General features: G+C 49.0%; 1 protein-coding gene across 5 annotated transcripts in view; it reads left to right on the forward strand.

Moving 5' to 3' along the window:
- MCPH1 (microcephalin 1) overlaps window positions 1–23772 on the forward strand; it is a 170629-nt gene that overhangs the window by 14852 nt on the left and 132005 nt on the right. For all 5 annotated transcript variants that reach the window (XM_040966777.1, XM_040966776.1, XM_040966778.1 and 2 more), the window contains 6 exons: window positions 5348–5432; window positions 9407–9521; window positions 11178–11315; window positions 12113–12202; window positions 14387–15466; window positions 22877–22983. In XM_040966777.1, the coding sequence (XP_040822711.1) occupies window positions 5348–5432; window positions 9407–9521; window positions 11178–11315; window positions 12113–12202; window positions 14387–15466; window positions 22877–22983 (1615 nt within the window). The remainder of the gene's footprint in view (window positions 1–5347; window positions 5433–9406; window positions 9522–11177; window positions 11316–12112; window positions 12203–14386; window positions 15467–22876; window positions 22984–23772) is intronic.

A 23772-nucleotide genomic window follows, 5' to 3' on the forward strand; every position in this document is an offset into this window, starting at 1 on the left:
GCGTGGGGTGGAAGAGCTGCCCCGGGCTCACGTGACAGGTCGGCTCGTGGGGAGTTTTCATTTCCCTTTTGTGTGTCAGGCTTCTAAATGCAGTGTGTGAGCGTGAACGGGCTCTGCCGGCCCATGTTCCAGGAGGGGACACTGCTGCTTGAAACCTTGGTGCATTTGGACAGATTTCCTGCGAATCATCTGGAAGGAGGGTCCTAATTTCTCATCTTTGTAGCAGGGTCCAAGAATACCCGCTTCTTGGTACTTTACTCTGTGAGTCCTGTGTTAGTCTTAGCCAGCTCGTAGGTGAGACGTACCCTTTGCATTCCCTTGGGTCTTAGTGAGGTTGAACTTTGTTCATGAGAACTTACACATCACGCCTGTCTGTCCACTTCCTGTCTGGGGCCATTGCTCATGTTGCCGCTGAGAATATGAATGGTCAGTAGGTGGCAGCAGACTCCCATTTTACTGGGCGTGTTGGGCGAGTTCCTGTTAACCAGACTGTGTAACAGCAACTGATAGTTACCATATTTACTTTGTGCAGTGGAAATACATTGAAGAAAGGAAAAATAAAAGTTGCTTGCCTACCACTTCTAAATTTTCTTGAAGAATATTGATGATTTTTTCTTTTGATGTTTCTTTGAAAGACCGAGATCTACGTCTGTTGTCTTACTGCTCGAGCGCCATAACAGCCAGGTCCAGACGGGCGAAAGCCGGAGGCTGGAACTCGGTCCTGTCCTTGCACATGCGTGGCGGCGACCTAGCGCTTGAACTAGCACCCGCCATTTCTCATGGTGTGCACTGTCAGGAAGCCGGAGTGGGGAGCTGCAGAGGAGCGTTGGACCTTCGGCCTTCCTATCTGGGCTGTTCTGCTTCTGATCAGATTTCCTGTTGATGTGTCCTAGGAGGCGGTGGTCCTCCACCACTTCTGGGGAATCCAAGACCCTGACTGTTACGGGCTTGCCTGAGATGGCAACGTGCCGCCCACCGCTCCCTCGGCTCAGTATGGTGGGCGGTGACCTGTTTCCTGGCCCTGCTCGAGCCACTGGAGGCGTCGGGAAGGCAGGCACTCGTCCTGAGTCAGCTCTCAGAGGTCTGCCACGCAGGAGCCCCCTGGTGACCTTTGCAGGACGGTGTGAGCCCACCGCTTTGCTCCCTGCCTGTCCTGCTTGGGCAGTGGAGTTCTTTTTCATAGAAGCTATGGTGATGAGTTTAGTGTCTGCTAGCCAATAGAAGGTTCGGGGCGCCTCAGTTTTTTCAGCGTGTGAGATTTCCTGTCCTTGGAGCTTGGGAAGCATTGCTTTCAGGTTTGGCGCAGTGGTTTCGCTGATCCTGCCGGCAGCTCTGGGCCCCACGGTCTCGCTCTGCCACCTGAGGGAGCCTGTCCATATAGCCTTGCCCTGCTCCACACAGCCTGCCCGAGCCTCGCCCTCAGCTGGGGTTAGAAGCAGTGCCAGTCAGACAAGATTTAAATGACAGAAGGGATCTAGAGTTGTCTGCTTGTCTACGGGTCTGTCCAACTCAGCACGCATTGTGGGAGCAGACAGGCTGGTCAGATGCCGAGCGGGCACTGCTCGGAGGCCCTTGGTCCTGCTCCACAGCTGGCTGGCATCTCGACACTGGCTGTGGTCATGTGACAGTATTTATGGTAAACCCAGCAGGCTGTGGCATCTGACACCTCGTTTAGGAAGGATCACCGCACTCCGGGAATGAATGAATTCAGTGTGGAGTTGGGCAGCCTTTTAGTGGCAGGGTCAGAGGCCGTGTGGCGGGGCTGGGGCTGAGGGGCCCTGGCCCAGGGAGGAGACTCCGGGCGACTGGTGCTTTCAGGAACCACAGTGCTTTAACTCCAAAGGAGCACTTCACTGAAGTTGGTCATCCCGAAATCTGTTTCCTTAGAGCTGTCCCAGTCTGGTTCTGCCTCTGGTGTACTGTCCAGCCTGAAGGTCATGTGCGGGGTCCCTCCTGGGAATGCAGGGCCGACCAGCGTGCGTCAGGCAGATGCGTGTGAAGAGCTGTCTGCGGTGTGTCCGTAAGGAAAGGAGTGATGTGTTGGCTGTGGATGAGTTGCATCTCTGGTGTCTTGTAATTTCCTTTCAGTATTGACTGTTTTTCTCACATGTCCTTACCCTACATATAGTTGTTAGGCTTTTTCCTCCCTGAGGCTTGCTTCAGATCTCTTGTCTCAGCTTTCTAAGGAAGCAGCTTGTGGATTGCGGAGGTAGGCTGCGGGGCCAGGCGGGCCGGAGCGCTGCGGGGCCAGGCGGGCCGGAGGGGCCAGGCAGGCCGGAGGAGTGCAGCCGGGCCAGGCCGGCCTCCTGCAGCAGCGCAGCCTCACTGGGAGCAGTGGGCTGTTCCGGTGGCTGGGCCGCAGCAGCTCCTGCCTGCTCACACCGTCTCTACTTGGGGAGCGGTGGTCTCCCCGCTTCTGAGGCCCTAGCGCAGTGTTACTCTGTGTCCAGGATCAGGTGCTTACAGGCTGGAGCCTTCACAAAGATACCAGCCAGTGCCTAATTCAGTGCCATCCTCGTACACTGCGTTTGGCGAGGAGCAGGGAGAAGCAGCAGGGCAGCCTTGAGGAGCCATCCCGGAACGCCCTGCTCTCAAGCGGCGGCCTTTGGAAAAGGCGGGTGCAGTGTGCCGGTTTTCAGACACTTTCTCAGGCACTTCTCTTCTTGGCCACTAGGTGGGGGCAGTGTCAACACTTTACATTTCAGGAGGAAAGTCTAATTGGGAACTTTTTTGGTCAGGCCAGTGCATAGAATTCTGATTGTGTACCTGACAGGTGTGTATTTTGATGTAGCAGTTTAGAATTTTCCAGAACAGCTTCTGAGCTGCTCGATCCGCTGCATTTGGTGCCCTTTCCTTGTGAATAGTTGCAGTGAAGGCCAAGCTGACCGAGTGCCGTTTGTCTGCAGCCCGCCCTGTGTTACATGGGTAAGGACAGTGGTCCTGTATGGAGACACACATCCGGCTCCACCGAGTCCAGCCCTTCCCAGACTGCCTGCCCTCGAGGACCTGGCTGCCCCCCTAGGGTCAGCTGAGCCTGCTGTGTGGGCCAGCCTTTGGCCAGCTCCGTGCTGCAGGGGTGTGAGTGCTGCCGTGCGGCCGCCTGCTGCTGCTCATTGTGTGTAAAGAGGTAGGAGAGTTAGGACAACCTGGTAAGCCTGTTCGGGGTTCAAGCTGGTGCCCAGGGGCCCTTTGAGAAAGGTGCTCCCAGTGAACTGCTTTCTCTTGCTTCCACTTTCCCATCTGGCTTAGGTCCTGGCTTCTTTTTCCCACTCCTGCGGGCTCTCCACACTCATAGGCAATTGGTGTTTTTAAGCAACTTTATAATAATACGACTTAAGCAGTTGTACTCAAAGTGTATTTTGATAAAAGACTTGTCGCCACCATGGCCATAATTCCAAGAATTCCGTCACATCCAGACATGAGCTGGTGTGTGCAGCTGGCATCCTTGGCCGAGGCTCCAGTGTGTGTCACTCGTGCTTGTGTCCCGATGTGCGTAGTACACGTGGGGCAAGTCAGTAGCTGAGTTGAACAGAATTTTAAGGGATATTTTGGGCAAGAATTTATGTTTTCCTTGAATTTTGCCATCAGTTCAGAGTTGCCCAGGCTCTAGCCATCTAAACTGAACACTGCCTCTGCTGTGATGGCGAGCAGGGCCCGCTGCTGCTGCAGGGAGACCCCTGTCCCTTGCGTCCCTGGGCCCTGTGGCCGCAGCTGGAGGGGTGTCTAGTCGCGGCCTCTGCCTGCCATGCCCCGCCGCTTTCCTTCTCAGTTCCCCAGAGTGAGTGCTGTTTACTGGTTTTTGTTGGTTTGTAACTTTGTTTTCCTTTGCAGTCCTCTTGCTGGGGTTTTGAGGGGCATGAGTAAAGTGCGTGTTCCTGATTCTGCTTGTTAAGGACCCCCCGCCGTGCCCTTCCCCTGGGCCTCTGTCACTGCAGTGGTCCAGCTAGTCCTGCCCGGCCCGTGGCCTGGCCCTCGCTTGTGCCTTTCTTTTTAAAATAACCTCCCGTGCCAGGGGTCACTTGTTCTTGACAACCCAAACCAGAAGGCTTCTGTTTTGTTTTTTAAAGATTTATTTATTTTTATTGGGAAGCCGGATTTACAGCAAGAAGGAGAGACAGAGACCTTTATCTTCCGGTTCATCTTGCAGCGGCTGGAGCTGAGCCAATCTGAAGCTAGGAGCCAGGAGCTCTTCCAGGTCCTCCACGTGGGTGCAGAGTCCCAAGGCTTTGGGCCGTCCTCGACTGCTTTCCCAGGCCACAGGCAGGAAGTGGGGCAGCCGGGACATGAACCAGTGCCCATATGGGATCCCAGCGGTCAAGGCGAGGATTTAGTCACTGAGCCATCACACCGGGCCCACTTGCACCTTTTGTAACATTCTGGAGCCCACACAGTGTGGTTCAAGTTTGGCGAACGCGACCCTCAGGACAGCCTGAATTCTGTGTCTCGGATCTCCTCATTCCATCTGCTCTGAGCTGCACAGGAGCACGCTCTGCTGCCCGCTGCGGATGGGCAGTTTTGCCTCCCTGCAGTGCCACACCAGGAGCTGGGGCTGGGTTGGCGCTGGGTTGACACTGGCACGTCTCTTAGGCTCCTCTTTGGCGACCTAGCTGTGTTTGTCCTATGACGGTCCTTCACTGCTGTCTGTCAGTGTGGTCGTGTCTTCCTTAGCAGAACTCAGTAGTGTTCTCAGCTGCGTCTCCATCTGGTTTTGGGGGTTAGTGCTGTGTTAGTGTTGGTGATTCACTGTGAAAACAAGCAGCCGTTCTGTCACAGAAGCGGTCACGTTGCAGACGCTCGCGTTGTCAGTACCACGGGAGCCGCACGACCACGCCGTGGATATGCGCCATGTTCAGTGTTTTCTGAAATGTCTTCTTTGCATGTTAGATATTGAACAGTGGGCATCTTACTCAAGCTAGCCTGGGCTTGTTCCAGGCCGTGTTATAAAAGACTTAAACCTGTGCGTGAGATTACCCGTGAGCACCAGGGTAGACGAGGGTTTGGACTGTGTGGTGGCTGGAGATGAGAGCAGTGCGAAGGGCAGCGGCCGTGGGCTCGACGGCCACTGAGCCGCCCTGCCTGGTGTCCAGCCACGCACCGTGGGCTGCTAGTCCCGAAGGATCACAAGTCCCAAGTTTGCTAAAGTTGTAATTCCTTACCTGCCACTTGCTCCTCTGAAATACTTAAAAAAATAATAGAGAGAGAATACTTTGGAAAATTTAATTTTTACTGGCTTCTGTGTCTACAGAAATAACCACAAAGAAAGGTCTACACAAATGCCCAAGTGTAGGTTTGTTAGGTTGCTCACTGCCATGCAGCCGAGTTAATTCTCTGCTTATTTTCCATGCAGGTGCAGGACCGCGGGAGCACATGTGGACGAGTCACTGTTCCCTGCACCCAACACCACGGAGCACTTGCCCAGCCTCAAGAGGAAGGTGCGTGGCGCTGGCACTCCACGCCATGGCGCTGGCACTCCGCGCCGTGGTTCTGGCACTCTGCGCCGTGGCGCTGGCACTCCGCCCCGTGGCGCTGGCACTCCGCCCCGTGGCGCTGGCACTCCACACCGTGGTGTTGGCAGTCCGCGCCGTGGTTCTGGCACTCTGCGGTGTGGTGCTGGCACTCCGCCCCGTGGCGCTGGCACTCCGCCCCGTGGCGCTGGCACTCCACGCCGTGGCGCTGGCAGTCTGTGGTGTGGTGCTGGCACTCCGCCCCGTGGCGCTGGCACTCCACGCCGTGGCGCTGGCAGTCTGCGGTGTGGTGCTGGCACTCCGCCCCGTGGCGCTGGCATTCTGCGCCGTGGCAGTTACGAATTGGCTCCTATTTTCTGTTCCTGAGAACAAAACTTGTAGAAATATATTTAAGAGTTGTATTAAGTTTGATATTGGTAAGGTTCATTTTAAATAACCTTTTTTGATAAATTATAGACATTTGCTCATAGGAATGCGTTGATATAATTGGTAAGGCATGGCGGAAGTACGTGTGGCTGGTGCGCAGGGCTGTGGTGACCTGTGTCCGGCCTGCTGTGTGCAGTGAGAACCCTGCTGCTCCCTGGCTCGGTCACCCAGGCGCTGCAGGCTGAGCTGCCCAGCTGCGGAGAGTCTGGCTGCAAAAGGTAAAAGGTGGTTAACTTATTGCTTTGATCTAAGCTCTTATGCACATTTTAGGCTTTTTAAAGATTTATGTTTATTTGAAAAATAGAAATAGAGAAGGAGAGACAGAAAAATCTTCCATCTGTTGATTTCCTCTCCCAAATGATCGTAATGGCCAGAGCTGGACCAATCTGAACTCAGGAGCCAGGAGCTTCCTCTGGGTCCCCCACGCGGGTGCAGGGTCCCAAGGCTTTGGGCCGTCCTCAGCTGCTTTTCCAGGCTACAAGCCGGGAGCTGGGTGGGAAGTGGGGCTGCTGGGATTAGAACCAGCGCCCATATGGAATCCTATATAGAGTGTGCAAGGTGAGAACTTAAGCTGCTAGGCTACTGCACTGGGCCCAATTTATTTTATTTTTATTGGACAGGCAGATATACAGAGAGAAAGAGAGACGGAGAAAGATCTTCCATCCACTGATTCTCTCCCCAAGTGGTTGCAACGGCCGGAACTGAGCCGGTCCAAACCCAGGAATTTCTTCTGGGTCTCCCTCGTGGGTGCAGGGTCCTTAGGCCTTGGGCCATCCTGTGCTGCTTTCCCATGCCTTAAGCTGGGAGTCGGATGGCAAGTGGAGCTACCAGGGCACAAACCAGTGCCTGTATGAGATCCTGACACATGCAAGATGAGGATTTAACCATTAGGCTGTTGCGCTGGGCCCACTTCTACACTACTCTGTCTTCCTGTGAGAATCTTGGCAGAAATCTCACTGAACTGAATTAGGTGGATTAAACTACACGTTTGCTGTGCATGATCTGAGGATCAGTGCGAGGCTCTGTTCGCGGTCAGAAGACAGTGACTGGTTCCACTCTTTCTGCTTTTGTTTGTTTTTGGTTATTCAAGCATTGAATTGACATTTTCTGATGTTCTGGGATCACTGGTGACTGGACAGTGTAAGCTTCTTGTGTGTTCTGAAGGGCCTTATCTTCGACACAGTTTGAAATGTATGTAAACAAGAGCAAAGCACCTGGTAGCTAGAGTTGCCTAATGGTGAGCCGGGGCGGGCTGAGTGCTCAGGGTGGGCTGAGCAAGCCAGGGTGGGCTGAGGGAGCCAGGGTGGGCTGAGTGCTCAGGGTAGGCTGAGCAAGCGGGATGGGCTGAGCGAGCCGGGGTGGGCTGAGTGCTCAGGGTGGGCTGAGCGAGCAGGGGTGGGCTGAGGGAGCCAAGGTGGGCTGAGGGAGCCAGGGTGGGCTGAGTGAGCCGGGGTGGGCTGAGCGAGCCAGGGTGGGCTGAGCGAGTGGGATGGGCTGAGCGAGCTGAGGCGGGCTGAGCGAACGGGGGCGGGCTGAGCAAGCCGGGGTGGGCTGAGCGAGCCAGGGTGGGCTGAGCAAGCGGGATGGGCTGAGTGAGCTGGGGCGGGCTGAGCGAGCGGGATGGGCTGAGTGAGCTGGGGCGGGCTGAGCGAGCGGGGTGGGCTGAGCGAGCCGGGGTGGGCTGAGCAAGCCAGGGTGGGCTGAGTGCTCAGGCCGCCTTCCCTGCACCTGTATGGACTGTTGCCCGTGTTTGAAATGCCTTGTAATAGAAAGTGGAGCAGAGCTGGGGAAGTCTGGCTTCTGTTTGCTCCTCCTCATGTGCGAGTTCTCACTGCTCTGCTTTGCCTAAAGCAGTGCTGGGTGGGGCAAGGCAAGGACACGCTCTAAGCGAGTCCCACTGTGAGCGTCTTCTTAGCGCAGTGAGCATGCTTGGGTTTTTGCTTGATGTTACTCAGCTACTACTCATTCCGTGTGCCTTGCCCTGGGCCTGCTGTGTCCTGGGCCCGGGAACATGGACAGGCAGTCGGGCCACCTGCCCCGCAGCACTGCTGCCCATCTACCAGGGTGGGGGGTGCTGTGAGAGACCTAACCGAGATAGTTGTGTCCAGCCCCCATCACATCACGGGTGCGACCACTGCCCCCATCACATTCATCTGCAGTGGGCTGGCCCAGGGACGGACCAGCTTCCGTCCCGACCTTGGTTTCAGACCACAGCAAGAAGGGAGTTCAGCAGAGCCCTGCCTCTGGCGTGATGAGCTGAAGCATCGTGGTCCATGCTTGTTTCATTTGAGCCGTGTGGTAGGGCAAAGGAGGCCTCTTGTCCTGGTCGCTGTTAAACCTCCGGCACGTGCGCTCTCGAGTGGCCTGCCAGGCTCTGCATGCAGGGTGGGGAGTGCGCTCTCGAGCGGCCTGCCAGGCTCTGCATGCAGGGTGGGGAGTGCGCTCTCGAGCGGCCTGCCAGGCTCTGCATGCAGGGTGGGGATGGGGAGACAGTTCACTTTTGCCCATGTCGTGTGGTGATGTTGCTGTCGACTCTCTTTGTCGTGTTTTGCAGTGTGCGTAAATGTTCCTGCATTCATACCCTGTCAGTTTTGCTGAGTACTTTTTTGTGACGTAATTTTCCGGGTTAGGTGTCTGGAAATGAGATTGCTGGGCTGGAACATGGCTCGTACTTTTTACAATTGTTTCCTGCCATTCCCTACTAGAGTGAAAGTTCCACCGCGGCAGGGACCTTTCTGGGTTCTAAGAGCAGGGTTTGTCCAGGAGTGAGTGAGTGACGGGCTAGATCGTGAGCCAGGCATCGCTCAAATAAAGCCTGTAACAAAAGAAGTCAGACCAGGATCCATATGAGCCAGTATGGGACTTAGCCTCAACCTAGAACCGAGAGGTGGACAGCTGCATCCCCGTGCAGGGCTAGGTTAGAGAGAACTTGGCCATGGCGGAGAGTAACGCTGGTGCAGAGTCCAGTTTGTCTCTGGTGAGAGGTAGGTAGGGTGCCCCCGTGGGGTAGCCCAGTGAACGTGGGCAGCACCGTGAGTCTGTGTTCAAGGCGGTGGTGTCCACTTTGCTTGAGGACGTTCAGAATGTCAGGTTAGGCAGGAAGTGTCCCGTGGCTGTGGCACTGCAGCTTCCTGTGGAGTCCTGGGACACAGAGACAGTGAGACAGTGAAAGCAGGTCCTTCCTCTGGTGCTTACGTCAGAATTGCCTTTGTGTTCACTGCTGCGACTTCGAGCGCAAGCTGGTTTGACAGTAGTAAAACGTACCAGACTGCTTCTGGTAAGAATTGTCATGTTGAGATTCTGAAAGAGAAACAGTGTAATATAGAATCTTTTATTTGTTTAAATTACATTCGTTTATTTAAAAAAATAATTGCACGAAAAGAAATGCTGCACTTGACAATACAAGAAGGAAACTTTCAGTAAGTTTAATTGGTGTTATGGAAGATCAGAAGCACATGGGAAGATGCCTTCTCCCACGTTAAACACTTACAGTGCTTTTGTATTTTTTTGTACAGCGTAAATGTATGCAGCCCAAGGATTTTCTCCCCAGAACACCAGATAATGATAAAAGACTTCAAAAGAAATTTGACAGAATGGCTCAAGAGCTACAGAGGCAGAAAACTACTCAAGGTAAGCCACGGCATTGTGGAAGCCTGTGTGTGTCCGTGCGCGTGGCCGTGGCAGGCGTGGGACGTCTGCGCGCGTCTGAGGGCCGGGAAGGGGCACAAGATGTGCGTGGCTGCAGAAGCCGGCTCGATCATGCCTAATGCAAACACAGGACACGTTTGTTCAACACTTTTTTCTTTTTTAATCTGTATTACTATGTCAAATTCTGCAGTCTGTATTGTGACGCTGTTCAGGTAGAGCCATCAAGCTTTGTTGAAGCCTCTGACAGCATGACAGAAGGGATCAGACATTCAGCCTTCACTGAGCTGCCCTGTCCACCCTCCCTGGGTCAGACGGACGCCCCCATCCTGCTCTGTAACGCCCCGGTGTCCTACCAAGGATGAGGGTTGAGGACAAAATGCAGTAGTGACCGAGACTGACATCCTGGAACCTGTGTGATGCAACCCTTTGCCCGGCCTCAAGTCAATGCTGTACCTTCCTCTGCAACCTGTGCCCTTGTTACTTATACCAGACAATATGTTTGAAAACAATTGAACAAGAGGGAAGAAATAGATACAAAATCTCCTTTTTAGATTAGTGGAAATTGCTCTTTGAGTTTCTATTATTATAATTTGAAAGACAGGTCTTAGAAGGAGAGAGAGAGAGAGAGAGGTCTTTCTTCCTCTGATTCATTCCCCAGATGAATCAAAGCTGAGCTCATCTGAAGCTGAGAGCCAGAAGCCCTTTCCTCTGCGGATGCAGCGTCCCTAGGACCTGTGCCATCTTCCGCAGCTTTTCCATGTCCCAAGCAGAGAGCTGGGACATAAAGTGGTGCCTACGTGGGATAGTGCCGCCGTAGCGTAGAGGAGTAAGCTAGCTGCACCTTCATACTAGTCCCAGAGACTGCCTCTTGGAAATCATAAATGTGATACATTAATGACCATCGATGTGCGCCTATACACTAGTAGACTACAATGAATGTTGTTCAGGCCTGAAAGTTGCCAAGGAGATGGGACTGGATGATTATTGCCAAAATGCTAAACTTTGAGCATATGCAGTTAAGTTCTAGAAAAATGTACAAATATGTATCCACATACGACAAAAATCCATATTTTTTTTGGCACAGAGAACAGTCATAATCTTTGCTTCACACATAGACAGGCTCCTGAAACTAAGCAGAATCACTTTTTAGTGGTCAGAGCACATTTTGGCTCTGCAGTTTGGTAGTGTGGTTTGATTACAGATAAGTTATTTAACTCCTCTTTATTATGATCATCTTAAAAAAGTAATGTATTTATTTGCAAAGCAGAGAGAAGGACAAAGAGATCTTATGTATGTTGGTTCGCTCCTCAAATGGCTGGCATAAGTGGAAGGCCGGAGCGCAGAGCTCTGTCCAGGCCTCACACGGGAGTGGCGGTGGCCCGTCCACTTGCAGAGCGGCCAGGACGTGAATCGGCATCCCAGTATGGGATGGCATTGTTTCTAAGTGGTGGCTTAGCCGATGGCCCTTAGCAGTTACATTGCTTGCCACTAAGCTGGTGGTAAAATGTTCAAGGGGGATGAGGGAATGATGTTAAAAAAGGGAAACTACAAAGGTGAGGGGAGGATTTCTTGAAGCAAGTCACGTTGCTAAAGTATGGATGTGTTTTTGAGCTTAAAATTGAATTTATTTCTTTTCAGATAATATCCCTGTTCTGTTGTTTGAATCTACTGGTGTGCTCACATACAGTTCGACCGTTCAAACCTACAGTCACCATTCTGTGATGGAGAAGAGACTACAGGAAATGAAAGAGAAGAGAGAAAACCTTTCCCCGACTTGTGAGTGGTTACAGTCATGAATTAACTATGTTATCTAGGTCTTAGTTAATGTCTCCGAGTCTGAGTCATGCAGTAGGCTTTGTTGACATTTTATGGCAGCCATTGTGAATGCTTTCTTCTAGAAGATTCACACTGCAAAGCATATATTGATCGAATGGTGTTTTCCAGGTTTAAATTCCTACTGGTCGCAGCTCCTTTGTTGTTTCTAGCATCTTTGGCTATTTTTCCTTTTTAAAAATTAATCAGATTTTTGGGTAGGAAATTGCTTTAAAGTACATAACAGTCTACAGTCTGTATTGTGAAGCTGCTCAGATAGAACGATCAAGCAATGCATTTGTTTATGTTTTAAAATTTATTGTTTTTATTGGATAAGCAGATTTACAGAGAGAAGGAGAGACAGAGAGAAAGATTCTCCAACCGCTGGTTCACTCCCAGGTGGCCACAGTTGCTGGAGCTGAGCTGATCCAAAGCCAGGAGCTTCTTCTGGGTCTCTTAAGTGTGGGACATGTCGTGAGATGTTGGGCCACCCTGCACTGTTTTCTCAGGTCACAAGCAGGGAGCTGGATGGGAAGTGGAGCAGCTGGGACAATAAACCAGCACCCTATGGGATCCCAGCGCTTGTAAGGCGAGGTTTTGTCCTGAGTCGTTGCCCCAGGCCCATACCAGTTTACCTTCTCTTTAAAATTTTTCAGAACACATTCTTTTATACCTCACCTGTGTTTGTTATAAGGTTGTATACCTTCATCTACTGAAAATATTGAAGTTTTATGGAGTGAAATGTTGTGATTCTGTTTTAGCTTCCCAGAGGTTTGAGCAGTCTGATGATAAGCCATGTCACTCAGTGTGTGACATGCCGTTGAACATCTCGCAGAGTACTTTGCTTACAGGTAAAATTCACTGTTTTCTCTGATCTTGTGTGATTTTCTTATTTAGGGTTTTCTAATCGTTTCAGGGGAGTGAAGCTGGAGCTCATACAGTTATTGAGACCCTCTCGGAGCACATGTATCCCCTTCATGGTGGCTGGGTTTGAGCCTCAGCTGTGAGTGCAGCTGCGTGCTGATGCGATCTAAGAGGAAGCAAGGGATGGCTTGGCTGGCTGCGTCCGTGCCCCGCATTGGCAGCCTGCTTCTGTGGGGCTTGGCTTCTGCTGGGTGGTACACCAGTCAATGGATTTCCCGTTGGAGAAGAGTCAGAGCTAAGGAAAAAGGGTTTCCCACAGTGTGTAATAAACAAGGGTGTGTTCTTGAATGTGGTCAGTGGACTATAGAGAAGTTACTGATAATTCAGAAAATTTGGGAACAAGTAGAGGACTTCTAATTAGGAGCAGAAAGAACATCAGTGAGAAATGAAGTTTGGTGTTGAGCCCTTGCTTGACTTAGAGTAATCCCTGCATCCTTTGCTTTGCTTCGACTGCAGCAGTGTTTGTTGCCTAACCCACCGTAGGTCCTGAGCAGTGGTGATCCCAGACGACCTGTGCTTACTAAGCATGTTCCATGACAGGAATGACTTGAAACAGTGCAGGACAATAGCTTCTTGCCAATACATTCTTCTTGTTGCTTTTGTGTTGCAGTTCTTTGTCTATTTGCCTTAAGTAATTTAAATACTTTTAGTCCTTCTATTTTATGTTGGGTACGCATGTTTCCTAAAATTGGAAAGAAGTACCTAACCTTAGCTAACCTAACCTTTTTTTTTCTTTTGGTAAGATTTGTTTTGAAAGAACTGGGGACAGAGACTTCCATCCACTGGTTTACTTAGATATTTGAAATCTGTTTGCTGGTTGCTCCCCAAATGCTCACCACAGTTGGGACTGGGTCAGGCCAAAGCCGTGTGCCACGTTAGGGTCCCGAGTCCTGGTGCCATCCAGCCATGCTTTCCCAGGTGTGTTAAACAGTGAGCTGGAGAAGGTGGAACGGCAGAGAGTGAATCAGTGCCCTGATATGGTATGACTTAGGCAGTGGTTAGTGAACTTGGCAATTTATGGTCTCCTGAAGGTGCTTTCTCGAAGAAATTGCTATCTCCCTCCTCCTACCCTGTCCCCTAAACCAGCTTTCCTGGTTAAAAATCCTGCCTTCAGAGTGTCCTGAGGTGAAAACAAGGACCAGGGGTTGGTATTGTGGTTGTGTTCTGCAGTGGTGGGTGTCCATGTGGGTGTCAGTTTGATTTTTGGCAGCTCCACTTCTGATCCAGCTCCCTGCTAAAGCGCCTGGGATGTGCTGTGGAGGATGGACCACGTGCTTAGGGTCCTGGACCCACAGAGGCAACCCAGAGGAAACTCCTGGCTCTGCCTTGACCTGGCCTGTGGGGAGCGATGCGCCAGGAACCAACCCCACGTGTATGAGGGGCCGCGGCAAGATGGCGGCTGGCCCAGGGCCAGGAGGCGGGATTTGTCCTGCCAGCAGATAAACAGGAAGTCACAGGGATAGGCTGGTGATTATGTCAGTGCTACTGGCCTATCAGGTAGCGCCCAGTGGACCCACGGGGAGAAGTGATTGGTGGAGAACTGTATATAAGCAGCCCGCTTTCCGCAATAAACCTCTTTTCACTTGCCCCTTTTCGTTCGTCTCTCCTTTCTTGTTCACCTGTTCGTTCAGTGTGTGTGTACCGGTTGCGGTGGCGGTTCCAAGCCCTTGAGAGTCCTCGTCGTTTTAGTGTCGCCGCAGGAAGGCGACACTGGCCCATGCCAACCCTGAGCCATTGTGGCTACCTGAGCAGGGAACCAGCAAATCGGAAAGACATCTTCCTCTCTCTCCCTCTCCCTTCCTCTCTCTCCCTTCCTTCCTTTTCTCGTTCTCTCATGCTCTCTTTCATACTCTCATTCCTTTCTCATATTTTTCTTTCTTTCCTTCCTTCTTCCCTCACTCACTCCCTTTCTTCCTTCTCTCTCTCTCACGTTCCCACCTCCTCTCTCTCTCCCCCCAGGGTCTCTAATTCTGCCTTTCACATAAATAAGAGCCAGGTTGTGCTCACTGCTCTTCCTAAGGGCTATATTTAAAAAGGGTGATTTTATTGGCAAACTTTATAATAATGTAAACCGTTTTTAAGAAGTTAAACCCTTTATTAATATTTTCCAGGTGAATCCTTTGCTGGGGATTTACACTCATCCTTTGATGAAATTTGTGGAAATCAGAAGACTATATTGGGAGTACCTGCAAATGAAGTGAGAAGTGACCAGTGCATCGATTCATCTGAAGTGGAAACAAAGAGCATTCAGTTGTTAGCCTCCTCTGCTTGCACGGGTCACACGAGTCCTCTGAAACCTGTGAATAATCACTCAGAGAAAGAAAGAGACGGACCAGGAGAGCCTGCCGGCGGCGTAGCCAGCTCTGACGGAAAGCAAGCTGAAGGTACATCTAAAAAGACAGGGTCGCTGCTGCCTTCTGCAACCCGAGGCTGTCTGACTTCAAGACCTAGGAACTTGTTAACAAAGAGAAAAAGAACACTGCCTCCAGGTGGTAAGCCAAAGAAACGACCCAGGCGGACGGTAGTCCTGCCGCTGTGTAGCCTGGGCAGCAGCCCGCGGTTCTGGAGCAGGCCTGCGGCCGAGGCCCTGGACGACGCCGAGTCCTCCTACGAGGATTACTTTTCTCCTGGTAACCTCAAGGAAAGGGACTCGGAGAGGCTTCTGTCTGAGTCTCCACTGCCATCACAGCCTGTGCCCTTCCACGGCCAAAGTCTTTCCAAGAGGGAGAGAGCAAGCATCCTGGGGGTGTCTGACTTTTCCTGCATTGGTGAAGAACCCAGAGCAGCTGACTTTACCAGCTTTGTAGGGAAACTTAGCTTCAGTCAGAACTCCACAGACGAAGATGAAGACAGTGCAGCCTTAAATTGCCCGGCTTCCAAGGGCGCAGCTGCTCCAGAAAACTCCGGGGCTGACAGCCAGGCAGGCCTGCAGCAGGGACAAGACCCCGTGTGCCCACGCGGGGACAGCTCCTCTCACACTGACGACCCTGCGCGTCCCAGAGAACATGACGGCAGTCTGACTGCTTTGGAAGGACAGTTGACTGACCCACAAAGCACGCAGAAGGAAGGTGTCAGTTCCAGAACGCTGAACTCCTGTGTGCAGAGCGAGCATAAGCTAAATGTGATAGATGCGTGTCAGGTGGAGAAGTCTACAGAGGAGAAGGAAAACATGTCCAGAGGATATAGTGAAAGTATGTGACAAACCATTTCCATGAGTATGTGATAGCTTGTCTGTATGCCAGGTTTATCAGTCTTTCATAATTATTTTCCTCCCCACTTTTAATTTAAGAATGTGTATTTAATAATATTTTCAAGTAATAAAATTTCTTTAGGAGTGGAGGACCTGCCATCTGCAGCATTTCCTTGCTTACTGGGCAGTCTGTTTCGGGAAGTTGCTCTGTGCCTTTCCTTCTTTCAGGCCCGAAGCAGAAGCGGTTCCCTGCTGGGAATCATGGACTGGGGCATGCTGCTTTATCGTTCAGTCATGGGCTTTTCCATAATGTGATTATGGTGTAATGAGGCATACTAAATGGTGAGGCTGTTTAGAAAGAAAATTAAAACTAGCCTTTTCCCTCAGGTAAAAAGTTCATTTAGAGCAGGTCTCATTGGATTTCTTATTTACATCAAGGGTATCATTTAATCAGATTTGTTGCTATGTATAATTTAACTATAACCATAAGAGTTATACAGCAAATGACATAATGAATTATATTTAGTAATTTGTAGCAAAAATAGCAACAAGAAAAGCAATTTTTACTTTATAATCACAATTGGATTCCAGTATTCATAATTGAAGAAGTCTTGAAATTAGTCTGTGTTTACCCACAAGATTTGGTTAAAATTTAAGGGCACCCAAGTTTTGCTCTTGATCTTACCTGAGATTTTCATTTATAAGCTGATGATATGGGTGCAGTCCTGCCGACCATTGCCATGTCTGTGCCTTACAGTCGGTTCCATGCTGTTCTCACGAAAAGTTAACTAGTATGTTCAGAAGTGACTTTTATGTCTGAACTTTCTGGACATATGTGAAATTCTGCAAAAATCTACTTGTTGTATCAGTCCTAACATAGATTTTCAAAAGAAAAATCAAGTTAACTAAATACCAGAGAAGACATGCACAATTTCTAGAGCTTAGGAGCATTCTGTATTAAAGCCCAGATACTTGTTCTTTTTATTTAACGTTTTGGAAAATATTTAATGATACACACTTCTAACGTTTTTCACAATATTTAATGATGTGCAGATCCATAGGAAGTGGGGGAAAAACCTGACTTCAGAAGGATGACACACTCTGAGCTCCCAGGAGTTAATGGGATGGACAGAAGAGGAGACGGGGCGTTGGTTGGCTTAGCGAGGCCTGGAGGGTGGCTGAAGGTTGCTGTTGGCTGTTGCACAGCACTCTAGACTGGGCTGGTATGGTCCAGTTTGACACAGTTGGAAGCATTGTAACCTCCTAGAGTGTCACTTCCGAGTCATCTACTCCATTTCACTTCTTCCTAAAGGGATTGGAAATCAATTGGTTCCAAGAGGAGAAAAGACTTGTGCAGCCTAAATAATCCTTTTGTTTTATTATATGTAAGTTAAGGTCAATCATGTTTCCGAGTCTCCTGCCAGGCCCCTGTGTGCTCAGTCCTCGGGGTTAACGGGCCTCTGCGCGAGCAGAGCTGGAGCAGTGAGACTGTGTGCGTCGGGGCATGTCTCTCCAGGCCTTTCTGATTAAATAAAAGCTGCGTTCAGCTCAATTTCACTTCCTGTTCATATAAAGAATTTAATAAAGTATTCAAGAATAAGCTTCTAAGAGATTCACTAATGAATATTAACAAAAGCTAAAAGGGAAATTTAATGTTGTTTTTAAACAATTTTCAAGTCATGGCTTTGTGTTTTTAAGTTAAAATTTTATAGCAGTACACATCTGTCATAACAAAGATTGCTGATATGATTAAACTTTTTCAAGTTTTCAAAAGTGAATTAATAGCTGTTGAAAGTGGTGCATCTTGTATTCCAGGCCCTTACCTGCTTGGTGAGATGGAGGATGAAGTGACATGCCCCTTTCTTATAATAAACTGCCTGAGGAACAGAGATGGTAAAGGAATGTGCAACATGGAATTATCTAGTGAGAAGCACGTCAAGAGGGGAAGTGGCAGGAGGTTAGGTGAAACAGCAAGGGTAGGGCACTCTGAGGAGTGCCGTCCAGCCACATGCCTGGGGAGGTGGCTGTAGAAGGGAGCCGTGGTGCCGTTTGCCAGAATATGTCCCAGTCCAAAACAACAGCAAGGTTGAATGCCCTGAGTGGAGAAATGTTTGCACAGCAACACGGATGCCTGGCCCATGCAGTAACAACTTACTGAACTAAATGAGGGCTGGTAAGATAGGAGGCTGGAGGGGTGGCATTGGGAACTCCAGCATCCCCTGTCTGAGTCTTGGCTGCTCTGCTACAAAGCGGGCTGCCTGCTAATGTGCCCGGGAAGGTAGGAGGGCATTGCTTGGAAATTGGGCCCCGCCACCTGTGTGGGAGGCATGGGCCATTATGGTCCAGCAGATGGAACGTCTGGCTGGCTCTGTCTCCTCACTCTTTCATTCTACATTTCAAGTAAATCTTTAGAAAGAAAGGAAATTGGAAAGAGGGCCAGAAATCGGCATGGTAGGGCTGTGAATTGCTGCCAAAATGTGCCGTTGTTTTTGTTTCTCGTTGTGATGAGCAGCCATTGGGGATTTGAGCAGGAGAATAACCAGTTCTGCTTTGTGTTTTAAATGTAACCTTGGATACTTTATCGAAAACAAACTGTGGCTTACAGTATTTATTTGCTAAAAGCAATCATTGGCAACAGTTCTTTTTTAGACTGTACATGGGTGTGCAACATAAAAAAGCAGGTCGATGCTTTCTGAAAATGTGGATTTTTTTTGTACCCAGAATTATATTACTGGCTTAACATGTACTTTCCCCCTGCCTCTCAGTGTGTCTGATATGTTTCTGTATTGATATCAGTAATCTTTAGTGTTTAATGCAAGAGTCAGCAAAATTTTCTGTAGTGGGTCACAGTTAATATATATGTAGTTAATGTGGTTAATTGATGAAAGGTGATTTTGTGAAATCTTTTAGTACTCAAAATGTTAAAAAAAAAAAAAAAATCCAGTGCATTCTTTCATAATGATGCCTACGAATGAGAGTAGATTTACCTTTTTGAATGGGAAGAATAAACACATCTCCTAAGTGGGAGTTCAAGTGCTGAAATGACATGTTGACTGTCTTGATACTGCCGATTCAGCCATTCAACCACCTGAACTCGGTTTGTGTTGCGAAGTATCTAAAGCACGTTGGTTGTTCTGGCCCAGTGTACAGTGTGGTCCTGCTTGCCTCGTAGTACTGCAGAGGCCCAAGGTCCCATGGATACCATGCGGTCACCCGTACGGGCCCATCCAGTCCTGTCCACCCATTGCGCAGAGATTTTCCTCATTCTGCATGATGAAGTGTCACACATGCACGTGTGTTGTGAGCTTACCTATCCAACCATCACAATCTTTGTCACAGATGGTTGTCACCAATTTCTGAATGTCAGTGTTGGTTAGTCATGGGTCAGTCATTGGTGTTCCAGTTCTAACATCTTTTACTGGAGACAAATTTCAAAGACAGATGTCTACTAAACACTTGTGTAGGCAGTCAGAGGAAGGCCCATGTGTCGTGGCCCCACCCTCTTGGATGTAGGGTTGACTGCCTGTAACTTGCCTGAGGTTAACTGGACGCAGGTTACTGTAAACCCGGGTGAGCGTCCGGATCCAGGGCCGTTTAGTGATCAGTTCTGGTATAGCCCCGTGGATCCCAGCTAAAGCCTACAGATTTTTGTGCCCTGTTAAGCCAAACCATTTTTTCTAGTCCTAATTCAGCTAGTGAAAGACTGTTTCAGATGTACATTCCGCTGATTACCAAGCAGATGATGTCATCCGGTAGATGATGTCATCCATTAAGGTCATGTGTTCCTGTGCTGAGCTGAAGGGTTTGTGCTCACTGAGAGCTGCTGGAGCATGGTGAGGGAATGGGTACCTCAGGACACCTCAGACAGTTCATGGGAAAACGGAAGCTGTTTATTTTGGTACCAGTAAATTTCAAGCCTTTGGGGTAGACTTTGCATAAAAGTTCATTTGTCTTGAGCTTTTTATACGTCCCATGCATGCATGGATTTTATAGATTTGTGAAGTGCCCATTAGGTCCATGCCGAAGTGTTTTAAGCTATGTTCCAAGCTTTTACAAGCCGATGGTGTTTTCTCGTGGCTTGGACATCTGGTGGAAGTGACAGGGAGCTGTTCCTGTGCTGACTTGTGTTGGTTGGCGGCCACTACCTGCAGCTCCAGATGGGGAGGGTCCCAGGATTGCCCAAGGCTTTGAAGGAAAGTGTCTGGTGTGTGTCAAGATGCCATCTATTTTGGTTCCAAACGGGGCCAAAGTGCTATAATAATTGTAAAGGACATGCCTTATATATTTTCTAATTCATAATCCTAAAGCATAAAATTTTGTGCTGATAATCTGTCTGGACTGCAACACTATGAGATAACTTGGAAATCCTGATGTTTTGATCCATTCTCACTGAAGTTATCAAAGGCAGTGTCATTGTCAAAATGGTGTCCATGAACAATGCTTTCTGTGTACTTCGTATGAACTAAGCCCATTACCATGTGGCCTTTGGATAATTTTATTTGATGGCGAATATTTTATGGATTGTGAATACCTTAAGGAGTATGCATTAGGATAAGAATATTTATTGTACGTTGGGGCAATTTGAGGAAACTTTGAGTGTCCTGGGAGGAGTGTTCTCTGTCATCGTTCCCATAGCCCTTGCTACCAGGAGAGCAGGCAGTCCGAACTCCCTGGTGAGAACTTGGAAAGCTATTTGCCATTTATTCTTTTCTCATTAAGCAGATGCTTACTCTGCATCTGCTGTGTGTGAGGTACTCGGGCAGACAAAAGGGATGGTTCCTCACAGCCTTGTCCCTCCCCCTGAGGTTCCTAAGCAATTAGGGGCAAACAGTGAAAGCAGTTCAGACAAGACCCAGTGGGAGAGTTACACAGTATCAAAACTTGCTTAATTTGCTATGTGTGGTTAGTCAGCCTAATTTTCTATAGCAAAGGCCATATTTTTATTATCCTTACAATGATAAAAGTATGCGTATCTATTGAAGATCATTAAATTTTGCTTTCTTTGTTTTTAACAGGTGAGTGTAATTGTCTCATGGCAGGTGTTTTCTGTTTTGAGGATTTATATATTTGAAAAGTAGAGGTGCAGAGAGAACTTCTTTCACTTGTCATTCCGCGAATGGCCGCAGCGGCCCAAGCGGGGCTAGCTGAAACTGGAGCCTGACTTTCATCCAGTCTTTGCATGTAGGTAGCAGGGACCAAGCCCTTGGGCCGTTCTCCACTGCTTTCCCAGGCATGTTGGCATGAAACTGGTTCGGAAATGGAAGCCCAGGACTGGAACTGGCTCTCAGATGAGATCCTGACGTTGCTGGCAGCACCCTAATGTGCTGTGCCACAACACTAGCCCACTTGGAGTCTGTGAAAAACTTGTGTGTATCCCACTAGTGTGTAGGGTGTTGTTTTCGGGTGTATTTTAAAGTTCTATCTTCAGATTTTGCATTATAGCTTGTGCTTACATAATTCATTCCTCAGATTTAAGGAATTGAGTTAATAGTAAAATGTATGCATGTTAGACTTGATATTTTGGGGAAGCTTTGCTGATGTGATGAAGTTATTATTTCATTTAATAAAAGGTGTAATTATTTAGAAGGCAGAGTTAGAGAGATCCAGCCACATGGCTTAACTGGGCGGGGCTGGGCCAGACCGAAGGCGGTGCCAGGAGCTGCGTTCTTTCACATGACTCTGAGGCCTGAAGTATTAGATAATCCTCTATCGCGGTCCCAGGCACATTGCAGGGAGCCATACAAAAGTGGAGCAGCTCGGTCTCAAACCACTGCCCGTGTGGGATGTCTGTCTCGCAGGTAGAAATTTAACCTACTGTGCCACAACACTGGCCTTCAGAAGGGTTACCAGTGTTTTGCATTTTTATTTGAAAATCGGAGGATGACCTCACATCTGTTGGGTCACTCCCCAAATGCCTACTTTATCCAGAGCTGGGCCAGACTAAAGGCAGGTGCTGGAACTTACCTGGTCTTTGATGTGAATGACAGGCACCTGAGTGTTTGAAACATCACTTCTGTGTCTTAGGTGTGCAGTAATTACTGCTGAGATCGGAAGCGGAGCTTGGGCTGATGGTAGCTATCCTGACGTCTAAACCATCATGCCAGATGCTCGCCCCTTCAGAAGCCTTTAAAGCCCCAGCTATTCAATTCTCGCAGATTGTCCTGTGCCAGTGCTTTTAAACTGTTGTCATTACCAGTATTATTAGCGTAATTATTGGAAGTAACAGACTTTGCTTGGAGATGGATGTTGGAACGCAGAGCTTCTTAGACCCTGCGGTGTTGTGGGCGAAGCGTGGAGGAGTGCCAGGTTCTCCTTCAGGTTCTCAGCGTGCATTTGCATAGCTTACCTAGCTTGGGACTCTACCGCACTGCTGTCCTCTAGTGAATATTAACTAATTCCTTTTAGTCTTTGGCTTTAAAAGTGGCAAGTCTTTCTAATGATAGATGGCTAGGAGTACTCAGCATTTTTAAGAAATCTATGAGAAAATTAATACATTACTGATAACTTGATACTTACAAAGGTGAGTAGAATTGACAAACTTAGAACAAAATGTCAACTGCGTTATACCCTTTGCATGGCTGCTTGCTCACCTGCTCCTGTCCGGGTGTCTCAGTCTCCCTGAACGAGCTTATTGTGGTGGGAGGAGCATCTGGGACTGAGAGAAGCAGAGGCGGGAGCGAGGTGGTGTGGGGGTCAGTATGACTGCTGTCCAGTTCTCGTGGGATCCTGTCATGGGACTCGGAGCAGATGGTTGGTTGGTGGGTTGGAACCTGATCTTAAAATATATTTTAGGCCAGATTACAAATAATTCAGAGTCAAGAAAATATTAGGCATCATTTTGCGTTTTTCTTTTTTTCTTTTTACCCTTTTGGTTAAATCAGCTTGCCCAAACTTCCTGTTCTCTGATTTGTGTAACCAATGTTCGTGATAGGGTTTGATGTTAAATGTTTAAGGACTCTGGTGTCATTTTTGTTTGGTGATGTATGTATTTTCAGCAGCATTTTGTGTGGGGTTGTAGGCAGGATGAGTTCTGCACGTCCTTTGGGCAGTAGGCCTGATCACCATTTCGATTGGGCAGTGAGGCGGGGGCAGCGGAGTGTGCCACGTGGCTAAGCATTGTTTGACCGTGGTTGTGACTGGGGCCTCCCGGCTGTTGCCAGTGCATCATGTACGGGCACGTGTTTTTGTTGCATCATCACACTGGCAGGCAGAATTGTTCCTAAGCATTGAGTTAAATGAACTAGTTGGGATACTGAAGTGTATAACTCAAAGTTTTGAATAGATCTCCAAGTTCATGTAGCATACCTGTGCTTTGCCTTTTGCCATCTTGCATAGTTAAATTTTGTGTTTAGTAGTTGTGTTCATTTTCAGGTCATGCAATACTCTAACCTTGGATTCACTTGGGTTTCAGGTGTTAATGGGACAACAAGACATGATCGTGTAGGTCCCTCATCCTGTGTAGGCTCTGAGCTCATCAGACCTCAGGAGGAGTTGAAGACAAGTGGCAAAGGCAAGAAGGTCAGTGTGGAAACATGTTAGCCTTTTAAAAGCTGCTGCACACACGGAGTGTGTGACTCTGGGCCAAGAAAACAAAATAGTGTTCCTTATTTGTGTTTAACTTTAAAAATTGGTTATGGGTGAAGTTGGAAAACTGAGTAGAGAACTGGTCGGCTGTTGCAGTCAGGACAGAGTGGCTACTAGCAGAATTCACTCTCCTGTTGCCTTCCTGGTGCAGCTGCTGGCCTCTGAGTCCCTGCTGTGTCTCGGCCTGAGAATGGTGGCTGTGCCAGTGTTTGTTGCCATTTACTGGTAGGAAGTGAAGGATCAGCAAGGTTAGACCTCCAGCCACCAAGTGGAAGCTTTCTGTACTAACGCTTGGGGGCACACTTCCCTTTGTGGTTTCGGCTTTAAAACAGCCCTTTCTCTCAACAGCAATGAAAATTCTCTTATCCCAGGGTATGCTCACTTGAATAACATAGCAACGATTTGGGATGTTTTTGGTTCTGCAACATTTCCTACATTGTTTAAATTCAAAATTTACCAATACTATCTTGTGTCTCGTTTTCATGAAGCCATGTAGTGGGACCGGGGCTCAAGATGCTGAGATAAAACTAGTGCTAATCACTTCTCGGCCTTTCAGCTAAGATCAAGTGTAAAACAAGTGCTGGGGATCAAGAAGTGGAAGGAACGACAGTTTCTATAAACGGAGACGAGAGCCGAGCTGGGCACAGCCTGGGGCAGGAGCTGCTGGGCCTCACTCCCGCGCTCGCGGTTAGGTACACAGAGTGCGAGAGCATCTGCTGTCCC

The sequence above is a fragment of the Ochotona curzoniae genome, unplaced genomic scaffold (genome assembly GCF_017591425.1).
Source record: "Ochotona curzoniae isolate NIBS_2020 unplaced genomic scaffold, NIBS_Ocur_1.0 scaffold_4506, whole genome shotgun sequence".
Taxonomy (NCBI): domain Eukaryota; kingdom Metazoa; phylum Chordata; class Mammalia; order Lagomorpha; family Ochotonidae; genus Ochotona; species Ochotona curzoniae.